Source organism: Telopea speciosissima, chromosome 6 (genome assembly GCF_018873765.1).
Source record: "Telopea speciosissima isolate NSW1024214 ecotype Mountain lineage chromosome 6, Tspe_v1, whole genome shotgun sequence".
NCBI classification, from domain to species: Eukaryota; Viridiplantae; Streptophyta; class Magnoliopsida; order Proteales; family Proteaceae; genus Telopea; species Telopea speciosissima.
In genome coordinates this window covers 58,577,056-58,589,055 of record NC_057921.1, presented here as the reverse complement: position 1 = coordinate 58,589,055, position 12,000 = coordinate 58,577,056, and the positions used below count along the sequence as shown (strand labels likewise).

At 37.3% G+C, this 12,000-nt stretch overlaps 1 protein-coding gene across 1 annotated transcript; it reads left to right on the top strand.

Annotated features, from left to right (window-relative positions):
- Nucleotides 1–3,328: 3,328 nt before the first annotated feature.
- On the top strand, nucleotides 3,329–10,905 carry LOC122663928 (probable small nuclear ribonucleoprotein F). The gene is made up of 5 exons (XM_043859597.1): nucleotides 3,329–3,480; nucleotides 8,071–8,158; nucleotides 9,380–9,417; nucleotides 9,904–9,968; nucleotides 10,567–10,905. The coding sequence occupies exons 1-5, from the start codon at nucleotides 3,475–3,477 to the stop codon at nucleotides 10,634–10,636; spliced, it is 267 nt and encodes an 88-aa protein (XP_043715532.1). The 5' UTR covers nucleotides 3,329–3,474; the 3' UTR covers nucleotides 10,637–10,905.
- The last annotated feature ends 1,095 nt before the right edge of the window (nucleotides 10,906–12,000 follow it).

The window sequence follows — 12,000 nt, the reverse complement described above, 5'->3', positions numbered from 1 at the left end:
GCGTTTGTAGATAGTTGTCAAGGTGTCACCTAGGCGCCTTGGTCAACCTGGTCGCCTTGATTTTGGACCCTCTCCAACACCTTGGGTCGCCTAGACGCCGTGGCAACTATCTGTGTACTATGTATACAGAAGTCCAAGAATAGGATTTTGGTGGCATGGACAAACTTCCTTCGAAGTATGGTATCCACTAAAATCAGAAGCCAACAAGACAGAAGGCCCCTGAAGCAGTACCGGTCACCAAAAGCTCCATAACATATTGAGGGCTACAACTATGAGCCATCATCCAATGGTTGTGTACATCTTGAATCAATTTCTTAACAACAAATGCTCTGTTTTTTTTTGTTTTTTTTTTCAGGCCTTTGCTGGGAGCTTGTTAGTGTAATGAATTGTTTGTGTAACTGCCTGGTGCTTGGAACAGTTATAGCAGAAAACCAAAGATTACAAGCAATATTTGCATATAAAAATGGTAGCGTTGTGGCTAGCATGCTGTGTTTCCAGCACAATGATTATTTCTTGAATATGACAGTCTCTCTTGGGTTTCAACTTTCTGGACATGTTGTCATGTTATCATTTAATAATGGATTGATTCTTGAGTCTTTGTTTTAATCAATATTGTCCAAGATAATTCTATAGTAAATATGTGAAATATATGTGTATTATACATTTGTATTATATTGTTTCACTAGTCTCTCTGATCTATGAGTCACTCTTCAAATTGTTTGGCCTATCTCATCTATATGTACCAATAATTGGTTGATTTTCTCTTATACATTTTACGTTGTCAAAATAAAATTACATTAATAGATGGTTGATGTAGCAATCCTACCCATTATAAATAAAGAATCATGTGGACTATTAATTTGTAAATTCCAAATTCAATCATATGATCTATGATGTATTGGATATACTTTTACTTTTTTCTAATAGTTCAAATTTTGATGAAGATTGGCATATTTAATGTGTCGTGGTGTAATCCTTATGGACTAAATTTTACAATATGAGTCAAAAAATGTAACCCCATGAGAACCAACCAATATGTCACATGGAAAATGTAACCTTAAATTTTACAATATTGTGTCTTGGGTGTAGCCAATGCTCTAAAAATTGGCTTATAAAGTAATGGGAGAGGGCTCTTTGAGCAAGTGGCATAGGGGAGGGCACCGATGAGGCGCAATGGATTCGGTTTCATACAATGTAGATCATTTCATGTGTGGAGGAGAGAGAGGATACTAGTGGATCTTCATCTAGTGGTTCAAAGTAACTTTTCCCTTATAAGAAATATCCATTCCCTCTCCCCCAACCCCCCGCCCCCAACAAAAAAAAAAAAAATCATTCTCGAACTTTTCCTCCCACATTCTCTACCAAACAAATAGGCCCTTAATTATAATATGCTTTTGGGAAGTGGTTATTTGTCTGGTAGCATGGCCTACTCTCTCCTCCCCAAACAAGTCGCAATGACGTTTTTTCACCATGGAAGAAGAGAGATAGACACATGGGAGTACTAGCGTAGGTCACAATCTCTTGATAGAGTTTTTTGTTTTGGTTCTCTTTTTTTGGGAAAAGGTTCTCTGGGCCGGACTGTTAGAGTTAGGTAAACTAGCACCCCTGTGTCCATCTCTTTCCTCCTCCCATGAAATGTTCTTGTTGCCTTTCTATATATGATACCTCTCTTTTTATGAAAAGAATTAGGGAAAATTACATTGCCACCCCATGAGGTTTGTATAAAATATAGAACGACCCCCTATGTTTTTAAATTATACAACTATACCCCTTGAGTTTTGGTTAGTTATTACAGTCAGCCCTACTCTGTTATATCATTTCTGTTAAGTGGTACGGTGTTGGTAATTCATTGCATACAATGATTAATATATCCCTATTAGGGGTGTGAGCTTCCCACCCCCTTCCCTTGCCCTGTTACCTGAGTTAGATTAGGGTTCTGGTCCTTTGCAACTTCTCATGGCGATCTTCTGAGGCAGTGTTCAATGCCATCCCCTGGCCTGCTACATGAACCGAGAAGTGCGATGACCGTACCGGCAATATCTACTTAGACCATCACCGAGAACTGCGACGTGGGATCTGCTAAGACCATCACCGAGATCGGCGACGGCGATATCTTCTTTTTTCACAGATTATTTATGTAAGATGTAATCCTCCATCGATATTAAGATTTTGATTTGAATCAGCAGAGGCATGTTTTAATCATGGTTGCTGGTTGCTCTTGTTGGAGACCACTTGGCTGATCGCTTGATTCCTTCCCCTCTTAGTCCTCTGTCAGTTTGAAGCTGGTATTTTCCTTCCAGGTGTATTCTTCCCTGTTCTCGTTCTCTTAGCCCTCATATTTCTTCTTGTTTCAAAGCTAATGGATCCCTTGTTTTTTTTGCTAGTTTTCAGCTATATTAATCCTTTCATATCTAACAGATTAGTATTCTGTTTGCTTCCATTTTTGGTCTGTTGACCTCTCCTCTTATATATCCTGGCTTTAGTTGTGTGTTTATTCAGTTTTTTTTTTTTTTTTACAGAAAAAATACCTGCTCTGTTTCCTGAAATTTCTACAACTCACCCATCGATCTGTCCATGTTGCTTTGGAAATCTATTTTCTGGTTTGGGAATCACTTTCTAGGCTTGGGCGATCCTATTGCTGAAGCCCTATTCTGATCTCTTTGAATTTCAGGAAGTTACAGCTTACCTTACGGAACTGGTTTGCAGTTCTCACTGTTCAGTTATGAGGTTGAAGGAGAACTGTTCCTTATTACACATAGACATAATAGGAATTGGCTTATAATCTTAGAAAAGGGCAAAGTTGGAATTTCCCATTGAGTATTAAAAGGATATTAGAAGAGGGCAAAGTTGGTATTTAAAATGTATTATTTAACATCGTCTACTCATCGTCCACTCAAGGGGTGTAGCGGTATAATTTAAAAACATAGGGGATTGTTCTGTATTTTATACAAATCTCAAGGGATGGCAATGTATTTTCTACTATTCGATACCTTTTTACTGCATCTCATAGACCTTAATCAGGGACGGGAGTGTGGGACTCTTCTTCATTTAAATTTTTATAGGAGGATAATTTCGTCATTTAGTTTAAAGATCATGCGGGTGTTTCTGCCCTCGTGCAATTTTTGAAAAATTATCACCTGCAGTTTGCCGACCGGCCCAGTTCTCCAATTCCTCTAATAATGGGATGGTAGACCCCACTCGGGCAGAGTGTTTGGGCATGGATAGAGAAGTCATTTCAGCCCCCCTTTGTTAGAGGAACTGGGCCGGGCAGCCAACTGGAGGTGATACAGATCCGCAATTTTCCGTATGTTTTCGCGCTTAACTAAATTGGGAGGGTTAGAAAGCCCTACGCCTCCACCCACAAGCTACAAGTCGGAGTTCGCCTTCTTCCTCTGCACTTCTGCCGGAGAATTTTGCTTACTTTCTTGATCCATCCTCCGGGTTTCACCTTCGTGATCGACTGCTTCAACTTCAATGGCGGTGAGTACTTCACCACTCCCTTCTAACTATCGGTTTCAGTTTTCATCGATTTTCTCTCATGAAGGTTTATCAGTTTATGTCTATTTAATTTCAATTCGTGATTTCTTTAAAACTCCAACTTCATGGAACTACGAAAGTATGGACGTCTTCCTCTTTACGCCCGGGCTCCATTTAAACAATTGGTTTGTAGGAGCTCTTAGTTTGTGTGTTTGAGCTGTAGAAATTAGGTGGTGGATTGACCTATCTGTTAGAGTTTATGATGCTCGGTTTATTGCGTCTGAGAAATTTTTTGTAGTGGCATAGACTATCTGTTTGATGTTGTGTCGTTGCTCGGGCGATAGACCTGCAATTTATTCTCTACCCTCTCCATTGGAGTTGATTATCTAGTATCCCAACTTGTTTGAACTTTGAAGATCTAAGCAAACTAAGAAGCTAGAAAAACGGACCTGAGTGTTAGGTTACTGTTCAACATCATTCCAGTTGGAACTACAGATTTGCTGGATATGATTTCTAGAATGGTTCGTCTTATAAGCTCCACAGTTTTGGCTTTTGAACAACACGTAAGGTGTTGTTCTGCATTTTTATTTGAGAAAAGAAGCAATAGACAAAATCTGGTAATTTGTTTAAAAAAATTTTATTATAGAAGAGCTGTAGGCAGTACATGTTTGAGCATGTATCTTGAAGTGCTCGCCTAAGGAAAGTAGAAGAAATATGAAGTAAAATATATAAGGTAAAATTAACTTACAGTAATGCAAGTTGAGAGGGAAGCATATAGCAAAGATGCAATGTTCATGCATTTTAATTATATTGCATGATGCCTTTTGCACCATGCATATATATATATATATATATATATATATATATATATATATATATATATATTGTTAGGGTTTAGGATTTAAGCACAAGGTTGCTTAAAGCATTACACCCTGAGTATCTAGTTTGGAATACCCAGACTGCTGTCTCCAGCTAGTACTTATAGGAAACTAGGGTTTAGGTCAGATGGTTTAATAACTATATTGCCCCTCACAGCCTGAGTATTAATACAAGTAGGATTATATTAGAACATATGAAGGGATATTACATAAATACCCTTACAATCTCCTCCTATGTTCTACATATATCTACCATACATGTAGAAACCATTGTTCAATCAGTAATTGAATCAATATAAATTGAATATCAATAATCCAATAAAACAAGAAAGTAATAAGTAAACTTCAAGAAATAAAATTAGGGTTTTAGATCAAAACTAAACCCAACAATAAATCCGAAGTTCCACATGCAAGTGGCTAAACCAAAAGATATAGACAAAAGGAAAAGTCCTTGTAATCCATGTGACTTTACTCATCAAGTAAGTCATCATCATCGAGATCCAGATTCAACCGTTCTCCTCCATCTTCACCATTCTCTGTAATTTGTCAAATATGAATTTCATAAGTTAATATGAATTCAATCATTTGTACAATAGTATCTAGTTCAACAATAAGAACTTAGTACATTCCATATATGGCTAAAGGTTAATAAAAAACAATAAGCATCAACATCAAGTTTCTTTACAAGAACTCGATCCTACATATTCTCTATCAGAAGGACCATACCATGTTTCCATTTGGAATACTGTGCTCGTCATATCAGTCATAAATTTATGTTGTATCATCAAATTTGGAATGGTACAACATATTATGAAAGACATGTCATCAAATTTGGATTGACATAAAGACTAGCAAAATGCCATTGAAACATATCAGACATCTTCCATATTCCTTTGAGGATTAACAAAGTAAGGAAACTTCACATGAAAATTTGCTACACCATCAAATTTGGAATGGTTTCACAAACCCTCATACTTAGTAACTTAACTAAGTTATCTAAAACATGTAAACTGTCCCGAATGCTTTCCAATGCTAGATGAGATTCGAATAATTCAAAATAATACTGGATTAGGTTAAGACCTAACTAAATGGTCTTTAACCCCATCTCCCCCATAGTTTTGAATGTCCGATCTTTGTTCAATCCCTTTGTAAGGGCATCTGCCGTATTATCCTTCGATCTCACATCAATTAAAGTGATAATCCCTTGTTCTGTTTTATAATGTAGCATGGCTTGTTTCAGCCTGATGTGTCTCCTCTTACCATTAAAGAGTGAGTTATTCACAATCGTCTTTGTTGCTTGATTATCACAGAATATAGATATGGAGTTTAACTTAAAACTCCTCAATGGAATATCCATGATCAGATCCTTTATCCACTCTACTTCATCTCCCGCAGAAGCTAGAGCATAAAGTTCCGATTCCATAGATGACAGAGCAGTACTAGTCTGTCTCTTGGACTTCCATGCTACAGCTGCTCCTCCTAGTGTAAATACATAACCACTGGTGGATCTGTTGTCTCCCAAATCTGAGCACCAAGATGCATCAGAATATCCTTCCAAAGTTGGAGGATGTCCAGTATAACATAGAGCATAACCTAGAGTACCCTTAAGGTATCTTGTCAGCCTCATCAGGGCATTCCAATGCTCTTTTCCAGGATTACTAGTGAAACGACTCAACATGCCTACCGTAAAGGCTATGTCTGGCCTAGTGCAAAACATTGCATACATGAGACTACCAATCAGTTTAGAGTATTCTAACTGATTCACGATGTCACGTGTGTTAGGTTTCAACCGTTCGTTATAGTCATAGGGTGTCTCAATCAGTTTACAATCACTGTATCCCCAACTAGAAAGTAGCCTCTCAATGTAATGAGACTGACTAAGGGTGATCCCTTGCTCATCGAAGCTTACTCTCATTCCGAGAATGGTGTCCACTACACCAAGATCTTTCATGTCAAATTCTTTGGACACGGTTTCTTTAATGTCACTCACTACAGAGAGATCAGAACCTAGAATCAACATGTCGTCTATATATAAGCAAATAATCGCGACCTTGTTTGACTCAGACAAAAAATAAAGGCACTTATCCGAGTTACTGGTTTGAAAACCAAGACTCTTTACTGTCTTGTCAAACTTCTCATGCCACAATTTAGGTGCTTGTTTAAGACCATAGAGAGATTTGTTTAATTTACAAACTCTTTTTTCAGAACTTTCCATGACAAACCCTTCAGGTTGGTTCATGTAGATTTCTTCTGTTAGGTCTCCATTAAGGAAAGCCGTTTTTACATCCATTTGATGCACAACATAGTGCTCAATAGATGCTATGGCAAGAAGAATCCATATCGTTGCCAAATTTCAGACCGGGGAGTAGATGTCAAAATAATCTATCCCTCTCATCTGGGTATAGCCCTTAGCTACTAACCGTGCTTTATACCTGGCTATAGACCCATCCGGATTAAGTTTCTTCTTCAGTACCCACTTACACCCTATTGTCTTGGCCCCTTTAAGCAGATCAACAAGGTGTCAGGTCTCATTCTGCATTAAAGAGCTCATTTCTTCATCAATGGCTTCTTTCCATTGCAGTGAGTCCTTAGATCTCATCGCTTCCTTATAGGTGGATGGATCAGCCTCTAAATGGTAGGTCACAAAATCCTCACCAAAATCTTTGGGTACTCTATCTCTAGTAGATACTCTTCTAGGTTCTGATTCAAGGAGTATTGTGGGAGTAGTGTCAGAAAAACTTACTGGAACGTCCTTTGGCTTTGTAATCAATTACAAACTTTGAAGAGAAGCATACTGCCAACGTCCTTTTTTTTGTCTTTTGTTTTGTTTTGTTTTTTTTTTTAAATTTTAAAAACAAACAAATCAAAGTTTCTGCCAACGAATTCTACAAAATCCGTATTCTACAAAACCCACTTTCTCCTCTCTCTTTTTGTCAATCAATCAAATCAGCAATGCTTTTCACTCTTTTGTCTTCTTTCAAAATTCAAAACTTTCCTTGTGAATAGAGACAAAAGCTGATTGCAGAATTCACTTTTCTTTATTTGTATTGAAATCAATCAATCCAAAGAAAAAGGATTGTAAGAGAATACCTTTGAGGAGAAAAACGAAGACTTATCTCTTAAATCCAGAACGTCAATGGGAACCAATACCGATTTGCTTTAGCCTTTGAAATCAATGAACAAAAACCTTGAACGGAGACAAAAGCAATAACTGTGAAGCCGATTCCGTGGAACCGATTTCCAAAAATCGATATCTCAAGAGGTCATCACTGTGGATTTGATCACCAAAAGCCGATCAAAGAGGGAACAAAATTATTCTGATGCTTTAAGATTGTTAAGGTTTAGGGTTTAAGCACAAGGTTGCTTAAAACATTACACGCTGAGTATCTAGTTTGGAATACCCAGACTGCTACCTCCAGCTAGTATTTATAGGAAACTAGGGTTTAGGTCAGATGGGCTAATTACTAGATTGCCCCTCACAGCCGGAGTATTAATACAAGTAGGATTATATTAGAACATATGAAAGGATATTACATAAATACCCTTACATATATATCTCTATGTCTGTCTACTGTTAAAGTATCCTTTTGATAAAACAATATATCTTCAAAGAAAGTATAGCTTAATAATTTGTTTCTTCCGGGCAATGATTTGCTACTGTATTGTTTCAAATTGTTAATTCATTTTTTCATTTTCTGTGTAATCTGGTTTGCAGACTGTACCAGTTAACCCAAAACCTTTCTTGAACAATCTGACTGGAAAACCTGTCATTGTGAAGCTTAAATGGGGAATGGAATATAAAGGTACTTTGTTCTTAGTTGTGATAACTTACTTATATATTTTATTGTTTTTTTCCGACATATTTGTTTCAATAGAAGGATCTATTTTGTAGTTTCCATGACTTGTACTCCTAAATTATTCCTAGAAAGCAAGTCATCCATGGTTGTATTGGTTTTTGTGTGAAGAGCTTTATAGTGCAAGACCTAGATTTAAAGAGGAATATTTTTGCCTTATGAATGGAACTGTCAAACTTGGAGCAAAATTTACTGAATCATATGCTGATGTGTAGGCTTTGCTGTAAGCATGAATGATTTGGCTAAAACAGAAGGCCTTATGTGGTAACTTGTCTCTATCTGTCAAGAAAATTCTTTGTCCATGAATTCCATCTTGCGCTCTTGATATTATTTACATTAGTTGGAAATTACCTCCTGCCATAGATATGTTTTCATAGTTTTTTGAGAATATCTCTTGAATGACCCAATGGATGAGCTATGCCAAATATATTTACCATGTTTGCACGTATCCTGGTGCTGCCTTCAAGCTTTTGAGGCTCGGGATCCGAGATCAAATAGCTGTCAACCGACCTGGATCCAAATCTGATCGGGATCTCCCAATCCGACATGATCCTGGCTGTTCTTGTTGAAAATGAAGAAAAGACCAGCCATTTGTAATTGTCCAATTCCGGTGATGATATCAGATTAGCCACTGCTGACCTGATATGGGTTGGTCAATCCGGCGCAACCATTTCTGAATCATAAACCATGGCTCTGTGGTTTCTTCTGCAACTGGATAATCAAATCTATCTTCAAATATGCTTCAGAAGGGGCTTTTCTATTGAAGTGTCAAACAAAGTGGCGAACAATTTCTACTTTTTCTTTGTCGTGTCTATTATGCATGATACATGGCCACTTGGGCATGCTAGCATAAATATGTCTACACAATTAGTTAGTTACCAATGCAAATGATATATTCAACTAAATTTACTCTATCAGACTATTCGCATAATGTGCAAGATTTAAGTACTGAAATAGGATACTTGGCTTAAAATGTTGGTGTAGAAGCATGTTGTTTTCATATTGAATGAGATACCTGTTCCCATATCCATTCCTAGATTTATAGAAGTTGAAAGTAGTACTCCCTCCTGCATTATTATCCCTATGTTTACATGTATCTGGCATGTTGGATTCTTTAACTGTTTCTTTTGTTTCTTATTTTTGTTTTTATTCATTGTAAAAAAATTTCAGGTTATCTTGTCTCAGTGGATTCATATATGAACTTACAGGTACTGCTTTAAGTTCCCAGATTTAATTCAACACATTCATGCGTGAACTTTATGCGATTCCTTTCCTTGCGTCTTATCATGAGCCTTATTTGTTAGCTCGCAACCTACCATACTGATGGCTTCCAGATTCCTAGTACATTCATATTCAGTCAATTTTGTTTGACCATGGTTGGCTAATCCCCTGAAACTCCCTGGAAGTGGTTTAGTGAATTTTGAAAGCCTAATGACAATCTTTCCTTTAGATATAGAAAAGATTTTCTGAGATACAAACCATGCAAATTAAATAAAAAAGCTGACTTAGCCCCCGATGGTGACATAAGCAATACCTTCATGGTTGCTTTGGGAGAGTAAGCCAAGACTGTTGATGCATCATCTAGAGAGTGGTCCATTGTCTTCTTGCCCATTGATTTTTCGTATGTTTTCTTCATTTCAGGATAATTTGAATATATTGATTGTCATTGTCATTAAATGGATCCTTTTCTGCAGCTGGCAAACACTGAAGAATATATTGATGGGCAGTTCACAGGAAATTTGGGAGAGATTCTGATCAGGTAAGTGCCCCAAAAATCAAATTGCATATTTTTCTCTTTCCTTCATTTCCTGTAATTCGACTAGATAAAGGGAAAAACGAGGAGGGAAATTCCCGAACTATACTATTAATTTGGCATAGGCTACGTGTGCCCTGAGTAATTTACCGAACAAATTGATAAGTTGGGCATTTCCGGCCCAGGGATTTTGGTTTGACATTGCTTCACACCTAGAGTAGTGGTTAATATGAATAACAAACTCTGACATGATTAAAAGATGAGTTACATGGTGGCATTGAGCATGTTATAAGAGGTGGTGTCTTCTAGATAAGAAGTGTCTGACTGGAAAATTCTAAGGATAATCTCAATTATTAGCTCTTGATTGGTCTAAGTTGGTTCATAATTTTGTTCTTCAACAAATCCTGATGGTGGTCCCTCAATCGAACAGTCACAGTTGATGCCTATGTAGGCTCCATAGATGATTTGAGATGTGGTACCACCTAATTTTATTATGATCCCTGCAGTACCATGTCATTATCCTGAATGAAATTGTTAACTAGATCTTAGCTTCAGGCATCTAGACGAGTAATCGTTTTTTTCTTTCTCTGTCTTGTGCTTGCAGGTGCAATAATGTTCTCTATCTTCGTGGTGTACCAGAGGATGAAGAGATTGAAGATGCTGACCAAGATTAAGAGTATGAATGCTGCTGTTTAGATGCCATTTTGACCTAAAAGGTTAGAAATATGTTTTCCATGTACTTGTCAGGTGTTAGGTGTATAATGCAAATTAATTGAGAGACTGAGTTTAAGGTGTTGAGGTAGGATCCACAGTTTTAAAATTGTGATTTCAGCTTCTACTTTCTCTATTAAACAGCCTCCTCTGACCCCGTTTACCTGCAAAAGACAATTGTATTACAAAAAGATCGTAAGTTACTGAATCCAAAACTCTTCCATGTGGGGAAGGCAATGTTTGTCTCCATGCCTTGATTGTTCATTCTATAGCATTTACATCTTTATCATATCACTTGTTCAGTTGCTGCAAGGAACATGTGGAAATTTGCAGAAAAATACTTGTTAATGTGAGATTTCATGATTTGCAATCATACTAATGGCCTTAAACATGCAAGAGTTCATTGCCTTTTGATTTGCATCTGGCATGATTAAAGCAACACCTCTTGGGGTAAAAGTGAATGGAGGGCTGGCATATAGCAATGTTTATATTCTGGGGCACTGAGCTAAAGATAGAAAAGAGAAGAGTCTTGATTGTTATCATCCATGTTTTTGGGGACTATCATATCCTTGTCTACCCCTTCCCTGCGATTTAATTTTAGTATCATACTACTCTATCAACATTTTTTCTAAATCAATCATATCTATGGACCTGTCTGATAAAGTAGGTTTTGCTCCATCAACAACCCCAAAAATTAAGAAGCAAAGAGAGGTTCTCTTGGCCAGTCTTGTACTCTTGTTGGTATTCAATTCTTGGGTTGCCCCTTCCTGATCTGAATCCACTGTTTAGCTTGACTGGTTGTATTGTTTTTCTTTTTATAAAAAATAACCCAACCATGATTGAAGTAAAAATTGGTAGAAACTCAAGAAGATTTGTAAGTTAAAAATTTAATTTCGTTAGAATCATAATTGGGACCTTTTAGTGTAATCACATGCAGGATAAATATTATTTTTTGTATCTTTTTTTCTCCTTAATTTATTGCTATTTTAGGAATCCCAGGTGCGGCGTTCCAATAAGACGGTTGGTGTGACAATTGTTGCGAATTTCAGAAAAATACTCGTGGTATGAATGATAAATTTAAGGGAGAATGTTCTCTGCACTGGGGGTGCAGGATGTGCCCACACATGCGGGTTGGGTGAAATGACTGGCCCGCTCCCTGAATGACCAAAATGGCTGACCTATCCTGCCCCATGTGTCTGGACGCAGCCTGCATCCCGTGCTCTCCCAGGTAGAGAACATCCCCTAAATTTAATGTAGGAATGAACCAATTCATATCAGCCAAACTAATATGGTTGAATTAAGGTACCAAATTTGACAAGTGACTCAT

Bases quoted from the DNA above. Each gene is read 5' to 3' on its own strand.
- LOC122663928 (XM_043859597.1), top strand. The intron at 8,159-9,379 runs GTACTTTGTTCT...AAAAAATTTCAG, and splicing joins ATGGGGAATGGAATATAAAG to GTTATCTTGTCTCAGTGGAT. The intron at 9,418-9,903 runs GTACTGCTTTAA...CCTTTTCTGCAG, and splicing joins ATTCATATATGAACTTACAG to CTGGCAAACACTGAAGAATA.